The sequence below is a fragment of the Galendromus occidentalis genome, unplaced genomic scaffold (genome assembly GCF_000255335.2).
Source record: "Galendromus occidentalis unplaced genomic scaffold, Mocc_1.1 scf7180000077477, whole genome shotgun sequence".
Taxonomy (NCBI): Eukaryota; Metazoa; Arthropoda; class Arachnida; order Mesostigmata; family Phytoseiidae; genus Galendromus; species Galendromus occidentalis.
Genome location: NW_003805465.1, coordinates 1,476,815 through 1,497,907, shown reverse-complemented (window position 1 = coordinate 1,497,907; position 21,093 = coordinate 1,476,815). Strand labels below are relative to the sequence as shown.

Here is a 21,093-nt window from a genome sequence, read left to right as displayed (position 1 = left end):
CGGGACGGCCGACGTCGCTCGAAAATTCCATAACTTAGCCAAGAATAGCCTAGGCGACATCGTTCGCTACTTGGCACATTGAGCGACTTCGTAACGGACTTTTGACTTGACATACGAGAGCTTGACATGACATAACAAGACTGGAGATAAAATAGCTTCACATGACACAACAAGACTGGAGATACTATAGCTTCACATGACATAACGTAAGTTAATATAACAGAGCTTCGGACGCTTCGACGAATGGGAGACGGACCGGGAAATCAAACCTACGAGAATACACCTGGAGCCCCGCGTCGATTGACGTATCCATGCTGATCCGAAATCTGAGATATGACACAAGAAGGTATCGAGTCGCGCCTCGAAATGAGGTCCGATGCATAGCGCCTGATGAACGGGGAGTTGAAATTAACTTCGGATCGTCAGTCTGAGAACTACTTCGAAGATCACTTCTGTTCTTTGACCTTGATCGTTGATGATACGGTAATTTCGGCGATATCCTTCGGCTTCGGGATGAGGGTGTAGGTTCGGCCGTTGGTTCTCATTTTGCGAACAACTCGCCCTGCTCCCGGACTCATAACGTTACGTCCGACAATCACGAAACCTTTCCTGACGAGATCGTCATCCCGGTGATTATCCGGAAACCGCATCAACGCGCGGGGCGGTTCTCTTTGAAGCGAGAGAATTTTTATTTTTGGACCGTCGGATCTCTTGCGGAACCCTCGTTCCTCGGGGATCTCTCGTTTCTGATCGTGTTTCACATCCGGCAGAGTCACAACGGGCTCCCCGAAGGTGCTACTGTACACGAGGATCTTCTCCTTGACCTTGCCGTTTCGGCCGCGTGGCCTGTACTCTCTGTACACTTGTCGAGCTCGAGGGAACTTCTGTATGATCTCGAGTCGTTCATTCGCCTGTTCTTCGGGCTCTTCCTGGCTCTGCGGCAACACTAGCAGCTTGAGGGGTTTCCGTCGCGGTCTTTCTGGACGATCTTGCTCGAAATCTTCGTGGCTCCTATCGAAAGCGGGCCGGAAGCGTTCTCGCGAGTCCTCCTCCGATGCGTGCGGTCTGCGATGGTGTTTCCTGCGTCGGCGACGCCTCTTCTGCCGGGGTTCCCCACGTTTCAGGCTGATACTCTCCTGGCTTTGACTGGTGTCATCGTCCGTGTGCTCGATGATGACACGTTCCTTGTTGTCGAGTTTTCCTAAAATGTCCGCGGCGATCTGTTCCTCGAAGGTCTTCGCGGGTGTCCTTGAGAAACCCAACCAGCCGAGAATTCCACGGGCGGGCTTAGGCGTCGGGGAGATAAGCCAAGTGGGTTTCAAGGCCTCTTCTGCGGTATTGATCACAACGACCTTCGATCGCCGCCTACCGTTGGGTTCGTTTTTCGCCAATTGCAAACCCCATAGTATCTCTTCGTTGCTGGTGTCCGCCGTCACCAGAGGAGCCATCTTGGCCCCATCGTTCATTTGTTTGCTGGATGAGGTTTGAAGATCCTTGGGCGCTTCAGCTTTGACAACCGCCGGCTGCGTTCGGCTTTCGCCGTAGACGCAGTCCTCATCGGAGCTCCCATGCCGCCCGCATTTTTCCTCGTCCGGTATGCCTCGGCGTTTCCTGAGTACGTACATTTCCCCATCGGCCCTGACGTTCTGGTCGGAAACATCTGCGGTAAAGTTTGAATGTCCAGGAGTCGAAGAATTATCACTATGATGATCATTGCGATCGGAGTCGTAGGTGACGTTGTTCCTTGCAACTTCGAAGCTGATTATTTTGCTTCCTACGCTCCTCCTTCGTCTGCGAAGATTTCCCCCTATCCTTGACTGCTGGTACTGCGTGATGACGGGCGCTATCATGCTGCGATAGACAGGTATAGTCTGGGACGGCCGCGCGTAAGAACTGCGATGGATGTCCTCCTTCTGTAGGATCCGTGTCCTCTCGAGCTTGTAGCGAGTCCCCCCTTCATTATTGGTTTCTCCGATCGGTGCCTTCGGCGGCTCGTCCGGGAACGGAATCGGGCCAACCTGGGAGGCGAACAAAAAAATGAGAGAATTTACACTCGATCCGCACAGTTAGCTCCGGAAACTTCGCTCAGGTCGAGCCTTTCCCTGACCTGCCGCGGGGACGATGAGTCGTCGGTGAGAGCCGCGAAGGCCGGCAATGGCGGAGGCGTGGACGGTGAAGTTGGCGTCGACGTCAGCGGGCTGAGACTGAATTCCGATCTGCCCTGGAAAGCCATCGACGGATATCTCGCTCCCTGACCGCTAGCCGTCATCGAAACGGGAGTTGGAGCATCTAAGCCATAAGGAACCTCCACTGAGAAGTGAAAGGAAGAGAAGCGAGAAAATCAGGAAATGCCACACGGCGTTCGATCCCCCGATCGGTTGCAATCACCGACGTGTAACGTTGCTAAAAACCCGACACCTCGTGAATAACTCACGATTGGGTCCAGCGGAGGTGTAAGCCGCGGAAGCGGGTCGCAGAGCTTCTGAATGGAAATGATTTACGTCCTCATCGTCTTCTCTGTCCGGATACCCATCCGATGACGCTGGACCCACGCTGTTCGGAAAACCGGATCTCTTAGCGGTCCAGTGGGATCATACCAATTTCAACAGGAACCCCATGCCAGAACCCATTCGATCCATTATTTACCTCATCATTAGCCTATTGAAATCATTCATAGAGGGAATGAATGAGATGACGAGTTCGAAAGTCAAATATCCGAATCCGATGTAGGAAACGAATCGGAGCCATAAGAGGAGTCATACCTGTTGCCATCGCCGTCACCGCGGCTCGCGGTCTCCTCTGGATCGTCGACAGGGAATACGGGCTTGAAATTCCCGATAGTGAATCTTTCGTCGGCGGGGTCCATGCCCGGTGGGGCGGGACCCAATTCTCGACCGGTTTTCGCCAAGTAATCCTCCTCGAGATCAGAGCGTTTCGAGGGAATGGCTCCTTCCTCCGCAGAATAGTTGATCACTCGATCCGAACTGGAGGTCGTTGAGTTCACCTGCGATAAGCAGATGAAAGAAATGTTTGTAATTCAAAGTTAATAGTTCGGGAGCGACAAAAGCGGAGCTTCCATACGCAACTGGCAAAAGCGCGTCGGGCCTACCTCTCCGTGCGGCGCTATGTCGTCGATGAAACCACCTCCGGCGACGATCCCGTCAAAACTTGACGGAATGTCTCTAAGGTCGTCTCCGTTACCATCGCCTGGATCGAAGTCCGTGTTGCTGTATTCCATCGAAGAAGCATCGCCAGTGGGCTGTTCGCGAAGGACCTCGGGGTTTTCGCTCAGAGCCGCCCTAATAAGCGCCTCGAATCAACGTTGTACCAAGGAATCTTCTGCCCAGGTAAAAAAAGGTGCGCTTCGTGCTCGGAGGGTTTCACGGTGAACCAGTGAGGACACGGTTTCGCGATCGAGGACTTTATTGACGAAAACACGGACGCGACGCGTGCAGACTCCACGCGCATACATAGATACAGGCATTCATACAGGCAACATTGAAAACGGACAACACTTCGACTTTCGGGCTCTGAAGACCCCTCGGATGGGAGCGTGTGCTTTGCAAAACTCGGAGTGAAACAGAGCCCAGGACGATCCACTTTTTTCTTGAAAAACTTTTCCACGAAACTTTTCGTGGGAAACGATGACCGCTCCATTACATGGCACGTGCAGGACAAAGGGCTCGGAGACTGTGCTACAGGAAGACAGAGCGTCGTGCTCGGTGCTGTAGTGAACGCTGAGATCATCATCGTCTTGAGAAAACCCACCTCTTCCGCCTCACATGGATGGGCTTCGGGGGCCGATTTCCCATCGCTGAGGCCATCACTATCGGGGAAATCAGGGGTGCCGGAAGAACGATCCTCACCTTGTCCGAAGCCTCGCCTGAATCGTCGCTGGCCCTCTTCCTGTCGTAGTAGTCTGTCCCGCGCTGAGATTCGTAATCGGGTCCATCGAGCTCAGCGTACCTGAAAAACGTCGATTAGCTCGATTCGGGATTTTCCCATTATTCCGCGTGTTCTGGCGGGCTTTTATATAATCAACAGGACTCCATCGCAAATTTTTGACTCCGGAAATTTGTTATTTGGACGAATTATAGGTTCCGACATGAGCAGCGAAAACTAAACCAACTTTTCATTGTTGTCCCGGGGCGTTTGCGAAGCCGCGTTCACTCCCTCGTCGTCGCTCCCGTAGTCGCCGCCGCCGCCCTCCCGATCCCGTTCTCCATTAGCCCCCTGCGGCGCCTGGTCGTCGTCGAAGCCTTCGGCCTTGTACCTCCCGTCGAAACCCTCGGTTTTCCCGTCGTAGCCGTCCTCATTCGCTTCGAATGGCGGTCCGCCCCCCTGTTCCTTCAGACGGTCCTGCTCCTCGAGTATTTCACGATACGGTTTCAGCTTCGGTTTGGGCTTCTCGTGGAAATTGATTGTCCTGGACGTCGACCCCTCGCGACTGACCGGCTTGTAATCACCCCCTCGCTCGGAAAAGTCGTTGTTGCCCTCGTAGCCGCCGACGTTTCGATTCTCGTTCCCGTAGTCTCTGTCCTTGCCGTGGTCGTCGTCAGTGGCCTGGTTGAAAGCGCGTGCTCGCTCCGCGCTGTAATCACTCTTCCCGTCATCGGCGTAATTATCACCGGAATTCGTACGGTATGCGTCTCCGCCATCATTGTTCCCGTAGCTCGTTCGGGGTTCATAGCTGCGTTCCGCGCCGCCACCGCCGTCGTCCCCTCCGCCGAATTCGCCGCCGGAATCGGCGTTGTAACGATTACCGTCATATTGCCTGTCGTAAGCTCCAGGACTCTTCCCCCTGTAACCGGTGTCCCCTGATGTCCGCGCGTAATGTCCTCTTCCGCCGCCACCTCTCCCGCTTCGGTCATCGTAGTTGTCATCGTTGTCCGCTCCCCCGCCGAAGCTGTTCCCGTACGAGTCGTCACCGGCCACGGTACTGAATTTGTTCTTGGAGTCTCGCCTGAAACATTTTTCCTCTAGGTATTCTCAAAAGAAGCGACTGGACTTGTCTAGGCTATCGGATACGGATGGCATCCGTCCGAAAAACTCGGACTCCGGGTCCATTCGTTCGGTCGATATCCTGCAAAGAGACGCTGATCGATACTCTACCCAAACATCTTATCGTACTTCGCAACGGCTCTCTCCGCGCTGGCCATTTCCTCCTCCAGCTTGGCCTTTGCATTGTTATCGAATCCAAAACCTTCAGCACTGTTACCATCGGCTTCCTGCAAAAAACGCTTCCGCAGTTTTATGTCGTTCCACGTTTTTCCCACGACCGACGCGCCGTCAATGAGTTCGTAGGTCGTTAAACTTGAAACCTGCTCGATTCATGAGCGTTCGCACCCTGAGACGCCGGCTCCGTTGGCCGGGCCGGAACCCTAGCGTCTGGATCGGATTGATGAACTGATCTAACTGATCCGCTTTGCCGCGAGACAGCATGATATGAATAATTATAATAATAATAATGATGGTGATATGATCATTATATAATAGCTATACGTATACGATACGCACACTACTGCTGGCTGAGTTTCTTTTGCCGCTGTATCCGTCGCCACGCACGTCTCTACGAGTCCTGGACTCCTTTTCTGCCTCTTGCTGTTCCAATTTCGTCGTGATAGGATCTTCCCCAAGCTCTTCGATTGATGTACTGTCTGCTGTCATTGCTATGCGGGGGTCGATTGAATATCCAGCTGGCATGGACTTGGAAAGGACCGCGAGAAATCAGTTCCCCGCCGTTCGCTCGTACTCTACGTCCGAAAAACTCGTTCACAGGAAAGGAATCGACTCTTGAAATTCCAGGCGGATCGTTTAAATGCCGTCCGAAACGAGAAAACTCACCTCCTCCAGCTGCATGACGCTGCGAACGAATTCCGGATCTCTGGAGGCAGCCCTCAGCGACATGTATGAGGGTTCCTGCACTGTCTCTGGAGCTTCACCGATCAATTGCTGGGCCTTCGCCACTAGGCCCGTCAGACAAAGGGCCCATAGGCCCAACATGCTCTTGAGAACTTCTAACACCGGTGGTCTTCACACCGCGGGGGGAACAAACGCGGAATCACGGGGGTTAACAAAAACCGGCTCGCTCTGTCGCTCCGGAAGGGACTCTTCCAGTTTTCGAATTCAGTTCGACGATGTGTCTCGATACTATTGGCAGCGAAGGGGTTCGGTGGACTTTAAGACGACGGACAAAACAGAACGGAGGAGGAGAGAAAGTGAAAGAGGCAACGGGACGTTGATTGAAGAGTCAGAGTTTTTTTCTCGGGAAGAGGGGAACCATAGCTTTCCTTAGTTCGCCTTGACGTTCTTGGGTTTTTATGCAAGTTGTTGTGACTCGAACGTCGCTCAAGCGGCAGCCGAACGGGCAAGCGACCCCACCAGACTGCTTGCCGCCCAGCCGGGTCTGCCTGCTGTCCGCAAGCAAGTGAGCTAACCAACGAAACAGCTCTATCCGCCCTTAAGGATTTCCGCGACTACGTCGCTCGTTGCACAGTTTGATCGCTCCGTCATTGATCTCAACCAAGTCGAAAGTACTTGCGACTCATCTTCGAAGCGCTTCATCGCCGATCCTCCCCTTTGATGAGCTGATGACTCGATTCCGTAGCTTAGCTGATCTATCGAGTTTTTTTTCGCCGATTCTCAAAAATGACTGAGATGATGTTTCGTGATGGGCGGGCGCATCCGAGTCGTAGGTACTACGGAACCGAGAGACAGACCGCGCGGCCCCGAGGAGCTCTATGGTTCTTTCTTAGGCCGGGAGACAGTCCATCTAGGCGATCGGAAGTTCGCGACGGAATGCTCGGGCTCCACGCAGCTCGGTCTCAGTGGAAGTGCGCTCCCTTGGTCAGAGGTTTGAGGCGTGAAGGTGTGAAGATTCCGAGAAAATTAGTCTCGGAACGGCAAATGCGGTCGACAAGTGGAAACATGTCGGCAAAAGGGCGCGTAGTCGCACCCATAGCTCGAAGTTGACCATTACTGATCAATGCGCGGTATTATACAACAACGAAAAAGCACAACCTGATTGACCAGCTCAAAAACTGCTGCTTTGTCAATGCAAGCGATTTCCGAATGAGAATTAGAATTTTTGCAATTTTCGGCTCAGCGATTGCAAGCGCGTCGCGTGAGAATCGGCGTTCCCACCGCATGTGACCGGTGCTGTGGTCGGAGGGTGTGAGAACTGCGCGACTTCCTATCCACGGTGCTGTTTTCCCTCTTCGTCGATCTACTACGGACTATAAATGTAGACGATGAATCCAAGTTCGTCAGAGCTGAGTGACAAAATCTCGCGATGGTTTTTGAGAGAGCTCCCTTTTTGTCATACTGGAGAATGGTGAAACCAGGAACAATCGATTTTCGATACGCTGTGCAACCCCCTTCTCGCTCTTTTCTTCGCTCATTGCTCAGGAAAAACAAAAGTTCTCTTCTGTGGATAAGGCAGCTTTATTCCGGCTTCTCTCAACGGTATGTCGATATAATAGAATAACTATATTTTTGCGCATGGTACAATAACATTGTGTTGCTCAAGTGTATAATCCATGATGACAGGTCGGTCTCCGAGAGTTCATGGACAATTCAGAGACGGAGTCCTTCAAAAATCTTATAATAGGTACTTACACTGACTGACTGAGTGATAATATATGATGTGTACAATAAATTTGTTCCCCAATACATTTTGTCCGCCCGTTTGTTCCTCTCTACCCTTTCAAGTGAGAAATATTCGGTCCCCTCCGACCGAACTCAAAATAAGGATCCTCATAGAAAGTAAAATAATTTCTTGTCGCATGTCACCTCGATCAGATTCGACCTTCAGAGTGTAAATTCACCGAGGCCGATCAGCTCATCGCGGATCCACATCATCGTTATCGCTCCGCACATCGCGTCGGCGATAAGTAAACAAATAAACTTTTCGTTCAAGGGTAAGTTCCGCTCGAAAGCTCAAGGTGTATGCTTTCCTTCGTTCCAAGGACAACAATTTCCGTCAGAGTCTAGACTCAAAAATCCCACTCAAAAATTCAAGAATTTTGACATAACCCACGACAGGGTCAACTACTGGCGGATTTCGGAAGTTTCACTTTCCGTCAAGGCACGAGGGTTCTAAATGGCGGGAGAGGCGGTAGGAAACTACTTTCTTACAGTAACAACTTTCAACAGGGCTTTTCGAACACAAAATGGTTTCTTCGCGATGCTCTTGCCCGAGTCATGTCTTCAGTTCTCACGATGCACTTTCGTCCCCCCCCCATGAGACGAATTCCTGATCTCCTCGGATATCGACCGGCCAGCCCCGCTGTTTCCCAGAGTCCTAGAGAACCATACTCTCCGTCGCCTCCAGGAGCTGGAGGCCTTCGTTATCTTGAGCATTCCTTCCTTTCGACATTTCCTCGTCTCCGTCTTGCAGCAGTCGTCGAACCCTTCTCCGCCGATCAGTTTTCACCGGAGTCGTAGGATTTATCGTAGGAACTTTCCTCGTAGGCGTGGCCAGAATTTTACCGGACCGCGTCGTCATGGTACTCTGACGACTTTTCTGAGACCACATCGGGATCACAACATTGAAATGACTTCGCCGCTCCTCGAGGAACTGGAACAACTCACGCCGAATAACTGAGCAGCACTTAAACAGCATCTCGCAATCCGCCAGAGCGTGATGGCACACCATTGGACAGTCCCGATAAAACCTGAAGTAGAAGAATCAAGCTCCACTTATGACCAGGAGATCGATTCGGAGACAACACCTGGGCTTGAGCCGGAGCTTTCGCCAAGCTCGAACCTCAGAATTCGTGCATCGAGAATGATTCTCACCTTTCATAAATAGATGATAACTTGTAGCTGGCGCGTTTCTCATGGCGTCGTCCGTCGGCGCCCGTTTCGTAAACTCTTCCAATGGCTTTCCTCTTGAGCGGGGCTTGAGGAGGATGGTTCGGCTTCGGGGGCTGCTGACTCCGAGGAGGTGTCCTCAAACCATTCTCTGGGCTGGACGAGTCGGATGTTTCGTGAAGACATGCATTCTTCGGTGACGTACAGGCCGCGTCTTCTGTTTCCACTGGTCCAGATGTTCTCGGTGGGTCTTTCTGCTCGTCGGCTTCATTTCCTGAGTCATTTTGGATGCTCCCCGGGAAGTTAGGCAGAATGAAACGGAAAGCTTCCAGACTATCGCAGGTGAAAAGTTGCAACTCGTCCCATGACACATCGGCTTCGTCGAGTTCCGCCTTCAGGAGTGGGAAGTCGAAATTGCCCCCGTTGTGAGCCACTAGACAAATGGGCTGATCCAATGTGAGCAGAAACGATTTTACTGTTGGTGCCAGATCAGCGAACACTCGCTGGTTCTCGAGATTGTAATTGTTCAGGCCTGCGGGATAATTTTCTGAATTCAGGGGTCTGTTGCGAACGCCCATCGTCCGCCTGACATGAGACAATACGAAGGGCAAGAGATCTCTCCGGATATTCACCTGTTATATCCGTCGTTTCCACGGGAATGTTTTCCGGTGGATTCACACATAGGGACAGTCGGTCAGTCACTCGGAAGGGTGGTTTGAAGTGCTTTGTTCGACACGCGAGCAACGCGATCTCCGTGATCCGCGGCGGACCGAACGGCGGAATTCGACTGGGCAGATGGGTCGCCTCCAAGTCGATGAAGACTAGGGTCTTGATATCCATTGCTCGTTGATGCCCATGCGATCAAAATCGCACCTGGAAATAGAAACATGAGACTCTGCCGCGTAGAGATTGCAAAGAAATCAAGTCCAAGTTGTCTCAGGCACCGATCACTCCCTCTGCCCTGGATTTATACAGGAGTGAATGATTCGAGAATACTTCAATCTTCCACGTCTCCTCGAATTTAATGTCTGCTGCCAGCTCACTCTCGAGGGTGGATAGATCGATGGGGCGAACGTAATCTCGTAATCCTCCGGTGGCCCGATACACCGCTCAAAACTAAGTTCACCGAGGGACTAAATCTACGACTATTTCACACCCTATGCGAGAGGGATCGTATGGGAATGAAACACAGGACGAATTTTGCGGGTTCGAGGTAACCTTTTATTGATTGTGAAATCACTGAAAATTACTTCTTTTTCGATTGTAGGCCAGCTCCGGCGTTGAATTTGAAAACAATTATGTCGCCGTCCTCGACGATATACGTCTTGCCTTGTTGGCGATACTTTCCAGCTGCTTTACATGCGTTTTCACTACCCTCTTCCTTGTAATCTTCGAATTTCATGACTTCCGCCATTATGAAACCTTTCTCGAAATCCGTGTGGATTCTGCCCGCCGCTTGTGGAGCTTTCGTATTCTTCTGGATCGTCCAAGCTTTGACCTCGTCCTTTCCAGCCGTGAAGAAATACATTAGCTGGAGAGCTTTGTATCCTGTGAGGATGATTTTATCCAGGGCCGAACCTACTCCCTTCTCCTTGATGAACGCCGCGCGTTCTTCAGGGGACATGTCGAGGATTTTGTGCTCGAACGCTCCCGAAAAAGGGATGATCGTGGCACCCGGGTCGGTCTTGTCGACATACTCCTTGATTTTGGGCAGCCATTTATTTTTTTTCCGAATGTAATCGTTCTCAGAAAGGTTGACCAAGTAAATCATGGGTTTGGCTGTGATGAAGAGATGCTTGTTCAGAACCTCGATTTCATCGCTTTTCCAGTCAGCGAACCGGATGTGTTTCTTCTCAGTATCGAGTATTTCTCTCACTTTGACAAGACAATGGTACTCCGGCATCATTTTCTTGTCGTTTCCGCGAACAACGGTCCGCTCCATTTTCTCGATGTTGCTGTTCAGGTACTCGAGATCTTTCCTCCGAAGCTCCTCGTTGATGATCTCGATATCGCGCACAGGATTGACGTCTCCCTCAACATGGGTCACGTCCTCATCTTCGAACGTACGACACAGATGCAGGAGTGCATCGCAGGCTTTAATGTGTGACAAGAATGCGTTACCGAGACCTTGACCCTCGGCCGCTCCCTTGACAAGCCCCGCGATGTCGACGACGTTGAGATAGGCCGGAACTTTTGAGGCTGGCTTGAAGCTGTCGACCAGGTAGTCGAACCGCGGGTCAGGCACCGCGACCCGCGATTCGTTCGGGTCTATCGTGCAGAAAGGGAAATTCTCCGCCGGAATCGACTGACTACAGAGTACGTTGAAGAACGTCGATTTACCAACATTCGGCAGACCGACGATTCCGCACTTGAGATTGGTACCGACCCGTCCAAGCAAAACTGGGCGCTCGGGTCCGTCGTCCTTCTTCTTGGGAGGCATTGTCTATATATGTAGCGCTCGGAGGACCAGAAGCACAGGACGGGGAAACGCCACGTTCTCGACCAAAACAACGCTTCCGTCTGCGAAGACTGCGTCGGGTCCGATCAGGTGTGCTCCGAAACGAATCCGGGGACAGCTCCTTCTCTGTTTGAGCGGAACAACAGATGGCTAGGACAGGAGAGAAAAACGCCGGCCACGCGAAAACACGTTCCTTCTATAGCGAAACCACTCGAGGAGGATGGACGCATACAGCTAGAGGGGAATCGACACAAACATGCGAGAACTTCCGGAGGATTGCCTAATGACCCCTCGACCTACAGCGGTGCATCTCGCTTCCCTCAACTCATCGAATGATTCGAGGCCATCCGAATTGAGATCCAAGGCTCCTAGAGAGAGCGGATGACAGTTCGCAAAACTCAGCTACCAGATCATATGAGTAATGCCATCCTCCTCACAACAACAAACGAATGATAGAAACTCTACTCGGATGGAAGGCTTCGACTCGACGTAGCCTGAGCTGTCCACCTACCTCGGCTCGCAGGATTTGCCGCGGTCCACGCATTACCACCGCGTTCCACAAGAAAAATTGTCACGAGCTTTGACGGTTGCTGACAAAAAGTTTCATTAGCTTTCGGGGTCGGTGTCGGTGCTCTCTCACGGCACGATGTCAACAAACACCGCTGGTCCAGCAGACGGCGTGCTCCCGTCCCTCCTCCCATAGAGCGCCTCTCAAGCGGCGAGCCGGACGCCCCGCGCAGGTTTGAAAGGTCGGGGGCTCGAGAAGTCAACTCCGAAAATTCCGACAGATACGTTCTCACAGACCAGCGAGTCAGAATTTCGCTGGGTGAAATGCAGTCCTATACGATTGAGGGGCGAATGGGAAATGCCTAATTCGGGAATCAGCCTTGGAAAAGGTCGTGGAAAAAATCGGTAGCCCCGTATGTACATATAATATACATGACAGATGCATTCTTGTCACTGACTAAGGCGGGGAAGTTCAAGCTATGCTCCAAGAATATTCAGAAGGATGGTCACTCCGTCCCTCCGAGTTCGAAAAGATGAGATATCAACTCAGAATCGAAGACGCCACAGGCTCACTGAATCATAATGTACATATTATTGATAGAGTCTCATAGTAAGTTCATGAGCTCGACATCAAGTCCTAGATCTGCTGAGCGGTGTCACTTCCAGAGCAATCCTTTCCAACAATTCACAACACTCGTATCGACGAGAGAACACTGAACTCTGCTTTGAGCTGTCAGTTTCCAGTGGTTCCGTGCTCCGTTACAAGGCGCGCCCTCTCGAGACTCCTCATCGAAGTCAAGAACCGCCTCCGAGACGATGGCTGCCCTGCGGCCTGCGGACATCTGCATTGATTATCCTACGCAATTAAATATTCCTAATTCTCGTATCACTACTTCACGAAGGTTAAGCTCCTTCGGCGTACAGGAGCGGATCCAGCTTTTTTTCTTGGGGGGGGCCAAGTCATATTTTCAGGGGGGAAAGAGCCGAAAATGATGACGCGCCACCTCGCGGCCCATGCTTTTGTATAGGGATCGAAGATTCTTGGGGGGGGCCATGGCCCCCTGGCCCCCCCCCTGGATCCGCCACTGCGGCGTAAATTCGGCAGAGTCGATTGAGACGCTCGAATGGCCCAGAATCGTTCCGCAATCATCGAAGTGGTCACAACGTCACAACCGATTTCGATTTTCAGAGTGAAAGAATTCATCATTCCGTCCTCGGACTCCACCGATGCCGGATAAGCGTACACCCGTAACGCCACCGAATCGCTCTCGGTTATACCTTCTGATCTCTACGGAAACCGATATTCAAGCTCCGGAATACTTCCGAATATATCGTGTAACTAACATTCCGCTCGGTATATTTCGTCAAGAAATCTTGGTGCATTTTCCGCATGGACAAATCGCCAAGTAAGAAGCGAGTTTGACCTTTCTTACGACCCACTACGACAGGTTTGTAAGACATGATATGATTCTTAATGATGTCACGATCGATTTTCGCAGTAGCTCCCTTCATCGGAGTTGCTTTGCCTCTCTGTGGACTCCGTGCTCTGATATCGCCCTTCTGCTGCTTGTTGAGGAAACGGAGAGCACCGTCCACTTTCTCCGGGAAACCGAGAGTCGTCAGGAACATAGCTTTACATACGATCACGAATTTCCCGTCGTCACCCTTCAGTGAGTATACTCTCGTCCAGCCCCGACGGAACTTCTTCTGACCGTTCTCGGTGGACGGAGATTCTTCCTCCATATCTGCTGCTTCTGTCGCCGCCGTCCGGTCTTCGCGTGGCTCCTCTTCCTCCTCGCCTTGCTCGGCTTTCGTCAAATCGGAGTCTACATCGTTCTCAGCTTCGTCGACCTCGGACGCGTCACTCCGTTTGGAAGTTTTCCCCTTCCCAGCCGCCTCGCGATCCGCCTTGGACTTCTTGCGTCTCTTTACATCGAGGATCTCGACCGAATGGAGAATGAAATCTCGCTGTTTGTCGTACGGCAGCTGCCAATACTGTCGATTGATCTCGATACGACGCGGCTCGGATATTTTCTGGTAGCATCGGAACTTGCATTTACAAGGTGGTTTGACTGCGTGGCGTTCGATCTTATTCCGTATGTATTCTTCCCTCTGAGCTTTTATCACATCAGGCGCTCTTTTGGGTTTTCGCTTCGGTTTAGATGGCACTGATATTTCGACAGAAGTTTCATCGGCCGCCGCATCCAAGGTGGAACAGTCTTCGGCCAATTGACGCTCACAGGAAACGATCTCGATATTTTGCAGGCTCGCGGTTGTGGTCGTGATGGACGCCTGGGACTGAGCCGACTGTACCGATAACGGATCCAATTGTTGGATCATAGGAGGAGGTTCACTAACTAGAAAAAGCGGCTGGATGATTGCGAGGTTTATGGTCTCCCCGGAAGACGGTTGGTACTGAGCACGGTGAATACCGACGTTCGGTGTAGTTTGTATTTGGATCGAGCCCGTGTTCGTCAACGTTTGCGCGGTCCCAACCTGCCGACAGGGGGAATAATATCGTAGAGTAATCGAAAATCTCTGGCGACTCTTCCTTCACCGACGATTAGCTCGAGAACGACAATTCACCTGTTGTATCTGACTGACTGATTGAGCTTGCGCGGCTGAATTGATAACTGGCATCGAAATCCACTGTGTGTTGGGGTCGTAGTTGAACGGCTGTACATTCAAGTTGTGAATGTTCGAGGCATATATTTCCTTCGGACCGCTCAGTGTTGTGTACGAGGGAGCGGACGTCGGGGGGCCCGTCTGCTGCGGCTGCCCCTGCTGGACAGCCGGGTAGGTGAATACCTCCTGAATGTTATCCATGATGTGCGCTCCTAGCAAGTCCTACTCAGTGGGGGAGAGCTGCGGGAAGATCGATGCAATAAAATGGGAAGTTAAATTCTATCCGTGCTCAGGAACGGAACCCCTAGGCGCGATAATCTAAGGAAACCAATCGAAATTCGCCGCATCTGCGGAAACTCGAGATATTCCATCGGTCGCTCGCTCTGATAGGGAGATTGCCGATCATCAAGATGTAGGATCGGCAGTACCGTCAGCGATTCGACATGGAGAGCGACCTGGATGGAAAACCATGAGGTGAATGAAGCAACTCTCTAGCTCGATATGGATGAGAAAATCGGAGAGCGGAGCCCCGATCTCCCATCGATCAAAAATCTGCCGCGCGAAACTTCGGAGAGAGTGGAAAAATTTTCCCGCCCTACGGCACTTTCTCGGTGACAACGTCAGAGCGAGTAAAGACAGAAGCCATTCGCTTCCACTGCAGCCAGACGCCTTCTTCAATTGCTCTCCAATATACCTGAGCGAAGCCGCTGTTGTAAATTTGGACTCCGGTGGCATTCAGGTCTCATGAGGGAATCGAAATGGAGTTTCTCGAATTATCGCTCCCACGAACGTGCCGTTGAGAAGGCAAGTTTCTTTTCACGACTGGGTCCCATACGCAAGCTTTCATTACCAACTGAGCTAGTATCAACAACGCACGACGACGACTCTCGATGATTGGCTCTGAGAAGGGCGCCGTTTTCGAAAAGTCTTGTTTTCGTTCCGTCTCTCTTGGCCAGCGGACAGCCGCGGCAAGTTTTTCGCAGACAGTGGTCAGAAATTTGAAAATCAGTGCTTCGTTTAAGTGAGGATACTTGTGAAGTCGGTCCTGAAGTGTCGGAGATGTGGTTCCCTTCATCGAGACTTGATCCGAGCGCTTGACTCGTGGAAGTGTGACGTTTTACCCAGTCAGCCGATCCTTCGAGAGTATCGCCGACCACACATGAAATCCAGTGAGCACTCTCTGTTCGATTTGAAGCTCTATGAAGCATCTCCGATGATTCTCATCGGTAAAGGAACGATTTCAAACGGCCAATGCCCGTGTAGTCATCATAGAAGGCGGAGCCGATGAGAAATCCGCTACTTAACAAGTCCCGACACCGGTACTGGCCTGATGGATCGAAAGTCTACAGGTCTCCCCCGGGTACGATATCATGCCAACAATCTCATTCGATTCTCCCAGGCCATGGAAACCAGTTCGAGCGGGAAGACCCGTCACCAGTATACAAGGAGGGACGATAAGCTAATCATCCAGTACCTTCTGGATACCAAAGACGTCTCGAAATTAGGAGGTAACGAGGTCTGGAAACGCCTCGAGATATGTAAGAAGGTAGGTGATGGACCGCTTCTTTGCCCCCCTCCCCCGGAAGCTCGGTGAATCGTAGAATCAATTCAAGAGGGTATCGTAGAGCTCTCGTGTATCCGTAGAAGGATTGTGTGTCGCTGGAATAGGATATCGTGGATCCAGCCCTCGCTTTGTCCGATTCGACGTCGATCCACAGAACGCTGCTATCTAGGGTTTCATCAGCGTTACTCTTCTCTCGCGAACATTTTGGTACCCCTCGACGATGGGCTCCGTGGATGTGAATATCACTGATGATAGGGATCTCTCGATGTGTCCGTCGAGGAAGTGCACTCCCACGGCGAAGTCTACCCCATCATGGGATTACAGCAAGCTCTTCGAATCCAGACATTCAGTTTCCCTTGAGAAATTTATCTCGGATGATCTTCGCCTTTTTCTTGACCTTCCTCAATTGGCATGACTCCTGGAAACATATCGGCTCCGAGCTTTCGAATCTATCGCGGCTCCCTGTTGTCTGATAGAGCGAAGCTCTGTGGCCACTTTCTGTTTTGATTTTTCAAATACCAGTGCTCGTCCGTTGGTCATCCTCTATACCCGCCCAAGTTTCGAACTCGTTCCGATCGCTCCCTGACATCGCCATCAAATTTTTGAGGCAGCGCCACAGATGCCAATCCATCGATTCTGCGGTGCGCTCATGACGTAGGGCGATACGATTCTGCTCTCTGAGAAACGGATTCTGCTGAATTAGATGCACGCATTTGTCACTCATTTGAGTCCGATTCGAATACAGCTGTTCCGTCCGATGTCTTTGCAGTATAACCCGAATAGGCTCTCCTACCACTCTCTGAAAGAAAGGTGGCGGAAGATTATCGTGAAGCAGCTGCCGATGTATAAAATTACTGCCGCCCAAATCAAACTATTGACGGCGAAAACGCCTGGCTTGAGGTAAGTTCCGAGATCCATTCTGAATATCAAGGCTCCGTAACAAGATAATTAGTACGAAAACTTCCGCCGGCGAACCTCCTATCAGGTAGGATTTATTTTGAGGAATTCTACGAAGAGATGAGACATTTCAGGGAGTCGATGAAGAGGAGTTGTCTCGACGTGTCCTCGGATGAGGACGACTATCACCATCCAGACTCAGGGGAACCGATTCGAGCGAAGAGGCGCCCCGGTGGAATTGTGAACTCCTCGCTCAGAACTTGTCCGGGATCCGCGGTACGCGCATTCGCGAGAGATAACGGCAATGATCTGGCGCGGACGGAGGTTTCAGAGCAGCCGGAACGATTGAGGCTCCAACCTCGGAGAGCATCTGTGACTCACGCACAATTTTTTCACGATTTCCCCACAGATGGAATCTAACTCGAACAAGATCAACCCTGGCGAAGGTGATATCGAAGAAATAGGGGACGAAGAAGAAGACGAGGAAGTTGAAGATACCCTTAAACTTGAGAAATCTGAGAGACGTTCCAAGGTATGGCTCCGGAAGATCTCCTTATATTCGAGTTTTCTCGCGTCGATAGCCTGGAGCAGAATCGACAGATTGTGACACTTCCTTCTCTTTGCAGAAGCGCTCTCTGTACCATGACGACGGCGGAACTCCCCAACTGACAGACGGAGAATCGCTCTTCATGGAGGAACATTCGCCAGATCGCCTCCTTCGAATAAACTCGGGAACTATCGCGAGAAATCGTAAGTTCCCCCATTGATATGCTGTGTATCGGACGAGAATCTCGTTCACCCCATGAATACCTGGAGTGGGATACCTCGGGACAGATTACATCATTCTGATTGAGAATCGGGAGAAATCCGCGCACATGTAGCTTGGGAACTCAAGGTGTGCTCTTCCAGGAGTGTCTCTGAGAGCGACTCATTCGGCGCGAAAAAGCACCACGAGCAAACCTAGCACAGACAGTGCAGAATCTCCCGCGAACACGCGGAACAGCCGCAAAGGCATACGTGCCCGAGCGACACGTCTGCTTTCCGAAGAAGAGACACCGCCTGTTGAAGTCGAGGCGGACTCCGGAGTACTTGGACAGAGGGAAACTCGTCAAGTGCGCTTCGAAGAACAGAACTCCATCGAAGCAACGATTTCCCCGATCATCGAGACCTCCCCCACAGGATATAGAGAGAAGCGGCCAGACGATGACGAGTCGCCCGAGGATCTGGAAGGAATCATGCTTGGAGCCATGTTGCCTTCTCAAAGTGAGCCCTGTGTATCTACGCGTACGCGATCCTCGTCAAAGGTATGTCGGTTCCCCCGTTCTGAGCAACTCATTGAACACATGACCTCCCTCTGCCCCCTCACCCTGCTTCACTTTGATTTTCGACCGCCCCTGCTTTTTCCATCTCTTCTCACGAATACCCAAAAAATATTCGTAGGACAACGATCATGGTGGCGCTTCTACTCCCCCGACGACATCGAGCTCTCTACCTGCCGTCGATGGTAAGCGCTCCGCAATGCGGCATAAATTCGGGATGTGTACAGGAATTCCACACGAAAGCTATTTCAGACCGGTTTCCAAGCTGAACTTCTTTTTGCTAGCGCAAAATATAAGGCTCCACAAGAGGAAACTCACGCAAACGGCTTTGATGCCCGAGATCAAACAAGAAGTCGACGATGGGAACCAAGAGCTACCATCCTCCTCATCGTCGATCAATACTCCCATCAGGATCTCGTCGCAAGATCTGCTCCGTAGCGCAGTCTCCGACACGCAGAGAGACAGCGATGATAGCTACCACAGTGCGCCTCAGAGTCCCGTCAGGAAGAGACGACGTCAAGAAACATCGGCAGTACAGAGCGCTGTGACGACTTCAGAAACGACTTCGGGTCTTGTTTTTCACATGTTAGTGAGTTCCGCTCCACATTACCCTCTATAGCAGCACGCTCTGCCGCTGCGGTAGGCTGAAGGCGGGATTTCCTTGCAGGACCCTGAAGCTTAGCTTTCCGGAGATTCCACCTAATCGCGACAGAACAATGGTCGCCTTCCTCGACCTCATCCGAAGCACCTTCCAAAGACATTTTTCGTGGGGTCCGCATAACGATTGTCCCGGGCTCCACGAGTTCATGTTCATGTGCAAGTCCCTCAGACGAAGAGTTCTCCGCGCCCAATTCAGTCAAGTTTATCGGTGAGATTTTTGCTTCCAGTGCATTCCGAATCTCGATCCTCGGATCGAGTGTGGAGTCCATCTGAAATTCCTCTCCGGGTGCTTCGGGACCGGGGTACAGTTTATTATCGAAACATCTTGGTGTTTCCAGAGATCAGAGTCTCAGTCTCATCGACCAGCATTTGTCGGACGTGTTCAATATGCCATTTTGCTCGAGCAATAAGAAATACCGGAGTATCGACTGTGGGGGCGCTCATCGGTAAGTATCACTTCTGAAGGCGTATGCCACTCTCCCGATGTACAAGGAACGATGATGAAGGAGAAAACAGCCTTCTTCTTCCCACCGGTTCCAGGTTCCTTCTCGGGAGCGCTGCCTGGGATACACTCCTCGAGAACGTGACTTCCATATACGAAGCGCGTGAAATCGTCAAAGACATCGAACTCCCGGATTCCGGAGAATTCACCGAGGAATCGTCGTAGCGAATATTGTTCCTGCCGATTTTCACACCGAGTGTCACTTTACCCCAGCTGCATCGAACACCTTGAGCTATGAGAACCGTTCTGTGAACTGATAGTAATACCAAAAGATGTCGATCGTTTTAAAGAAAAGAGAGAACGACTTCGGAACGAATTTTCCGCTATTCCCACGTCGGAATGGAGTCACCCTATCAAAAGAGATTCATCGAGGCTCTATCGGAATAAAAGCTGTCCTTCGAGAAAACCAAATGTCTACTCATCGGAGAGCGATGACACGGAGTTCAGGACGTAGCTCCTATATCCGGGATTCCCAGGTGATGGGGAGAAGGACGCTTCGAGAAATTCCTTGCTCGTATTCAGCTCGCAAGCGCCGGTCGGAGCATGGAAGCAGAAAACGAGTTGGCATAGCTTAAGATCCATTATTTATTTAGAATCTTAGCTTCTGGAAGAACCACTTGTTCTGTCCTTGCTTGAAACGAGCTTCGAGCTTCTGCTTCACCTCGAGCCGAGCCTTCCTCTTCTTGCCGGGATCACTGAGGGCATCGCGGTTCACTTTTTTGTTGTCGATATCGATGTCAACGGTGTATCTGGTTGGCATCAAGTGGTTGTAGTTGATCATTTTGACGAACGTCTTGATCCTACATCTGCGTTCCAGCTTCTTCTTGGATAGACGGCGGACGATCTGCAACAATCATGTAGACCACGAGTGAGAATCCGTCGCTGAATGTGGATGAATTCGAACGAGAAGCTATGCAGATGATGAAACGATGAGCTCGCTCCAATTCACACTCGTGATCTCACCTTGCGAGGGTAACGAGCGATGCCAGCGACGATGGCATGGGAGAAAGGTTTGCCTTCATCTGCGGGCTTCACAATGAGGGCTTTCTTGCCAGCGTACCGGCCATTTAGGACCAGCACGATCTTGCCGGGTTTCATTATTTTGCCCATGGTGACGCTGCAAACAATGAAACGGATCTCAGCGAGAGCCAAACAACCTAAATTACGGGCTTGGCATGCAGCGAGGGCCGCATGGAGCTCTGGACATGATTGTGGTCATCGAGAACACGCGCTAAGATCGGAGTGCCGGAGAGTTCTCCAGAAAAGCGTGGTTGAGCATAAACGAAACACCGACAACAACATCCAACATCTTTCATAGCGATTTCACTGACACCAAGGGAAAGCCACTCCTTTCAACTTCCGGAACTGCTCGGAGCTGGTTCAAACTCAGGAACTCGCGACGCGAAGGAATTCCAGCGAAAATAGAGCGATGTAAGCACGCACACGTCTGCTCGAGGTCGGGCCGATCGAGGAATCGGTCGACACGAAACGCCTATCTACACCTTAATCTGCGCAAGAAGCAAGCTCGGGGCACCGGGCTTCCTTCGACATGCGTTTCGAAGCAGAAATCCTGGTCAAACCACAAGATTTATGAGGATTTTTCACGTACTGTGTATTTTGCTGGTCTCCGCAACAAAAGAACGTCGAAAAAGGAAGCTGCACGGGAAGTTCGAAACCGAAACCACTATCGTCACAGGTTTCGTTGTCGCAGCGCCAGCTTCAAAAGTACTCCGTTTCTGTAAGAAGG

The 21,093-nt window shown here is 51.4% G+C and overlaps 4 protein-coding genes, 1 long non-coding RNA gene and 1 pseudogene across 5 annotated transcripts; 1 reads left to right on the top strand and 5 right to left on the bottom strand.

The window, feature by feature from the left end:
• Positions 1–446: 446 nt before the first annotated feature.
• On the bottom strand, positions 447–6,003 carry LOC114828320 (uncharacterized). The gene is made up of 10 exons (XM_029111976.1): positions 5,845–6,003; positions 5,566–5,706; positions 5,113–5,228; positions 4,130–4,963; positions 3,769–3,966; positions 3,110–3,299; positions 2,763–3,004; positions 2,435–2,553; positions 2,108–2,310; positions 447–2,018 (listed from the first exon to the last, which is right to left on the bottom strand). Exons 1-10 carry the CDS (start codon positions 6,001–6,003, stop codon positions 447–449), a joined length of 3,774 nt encoding a protein of 1,257 aa, XP_028967809.1.
• A 2,025-nt stretch (positions 6,004–8,028) lies between these two features.
• Positions 8,029–11,821, bottom strand: LOC100906512 (uncharacterized). Its single transcript, XM_003745134.2, has 4 exons — positions 11,784–11,821; positions 9,447–9,687; positions 8,800–9,346; positions 8,029–8,675 (listed from the first exon to the last, which is right to left on the bottom strand). Exons 2-4 carry the CDS (start codon positions 9,652–9,654, stop codon positions 8,303–8,305), a joined length of 1,128 nt encoding a protein of 375 aa, XP_003745182.1. The 5' UTR covers positions 9,655–9,687; positions 11,784–11,821; the 3' UTR covers positions 8,029–8,302.
• On the bottom strand, positions 10,013–11,469 carry LOC100908418 (obg-like ATPase 1). The gene has a single exon (XM_003745066.2). The coding sequence runs from the start codon at positions 11,252–11,254 to the stop codon at positions 10,061–10,063; it is 1,194 nt and encodes a 397-aa protein (XP_003745114.1). The 5' UTR covers positions 11,255–11,469; the 3' UTR covers positions 10,013–10,060.
• A 1,107-nt stretch (positions 11,822–12,928) lies between the features above and the next one.
• Positions 12,929–14,605, bottom strand: LOC114828319 (uncharacterized; annotated as a pseudogene).
• Positions 14,606–18,933: 4,328 nt separating this feature from the next.
• LOC100908277 (uncharacterized) lies at positions 18,934–19,757 on the top strand. The gene is made up of 3 exons (XR_145549.1): positions 18,934–19,052; positions 19,183–19,290; positions 19,385–19,757. It is a non-coding gene; the product is annotated as an uncharacterized LOC100908277 (long non-coding RNA).
• A 160-nt stretch (positions 19,758–19,917) lies between these two features.
• RpL27 (ribosomal protein L27) lies at positions 19,918–21,004 on the bottom strand. The gene is made up of 3 exons (XM_003745065.2): positions 20,956–21,004; positions 20,310–20,463; positions 19,918–20,190 (listed from the first exon to the last, which is right to left on the bottom strand). The coding sequence occupies exons 2-3, from the start codon at positions 20,454–20,456 to the stop codon at positions 19,936–19,938; spliced, it is 402 nt and encodes a 133-aa protein (XP_003745113.1). The 5' UTR covers positions 20,457–20,463; positions 20,956–21,004; the 3' UTR covers positions 19,918–19,935.
• Between the last annotated feature and the right edge of the window lie 89 nt (positions 21,005–21,093).

Coding starts and splice junctions, on each gene's coding strand:
- LOC114828320 (XM_029111976.1), bottom strand. CDS start 6,003: ATGTTGGGCCTATGGGCCCTTTGTCTGACGGGCCTAGTGGCGAAGGCC. Junction 5,229..5,565: donor AGTCCAGGACTCGTAGAGAC/GTGCGTGGCGAC, acceptor CGTTTTTTGCAG/GAAGCCGATGGTAACAGTGC. Junction 2,554..2,762: donor GGTGACGGCGATGGCAACAG/GTATGACTCCTC, acceptor TTTTCCGAACAG/CGTGGGTCCAGCGTCATCGG.
- LOC100906512 (XM_003745134.2), bottom strand. CDS start 9,654: ATGGATATCAAGACCCTAGTCTTCATCGACTTGGAGGCGACCCATCTG. Junction 9,347..9,446: donor GGAAACGACGGATATAACAG/GTGAATATCCGG, acceptor ATTATCCCGCAG/GCCTGAACAATTACAATCTC. Junction 8,676..8,799: donor TTATCATCTATTTATGAAAG/GTGAGAATCATT, acceptor CTTCTACTTCAG/GTTTTATCGGGACTGTCCAA.
- LOC100908418 (XM_003745066.2), bottom strand. CDS start 11,254: ATGCCTCCCAAGAAGAAGGACGACGGACCCGAGCGCCCAGTTTTGCTT.
- RpL27 (XM_003745065.2), bottom strand. CDS start 20,456: ATGGGCAAAATAATGAAACCCGGCAAGATCGTGCTGGTCCTAAATGGC. Junction 20,191..20,309: donor TCGCTCGTTACCCTCGCAAG/GTGAGATCACGA, acceptor TGATTGTTGCAG/ATCGTCCGCCGTCTATCCAA.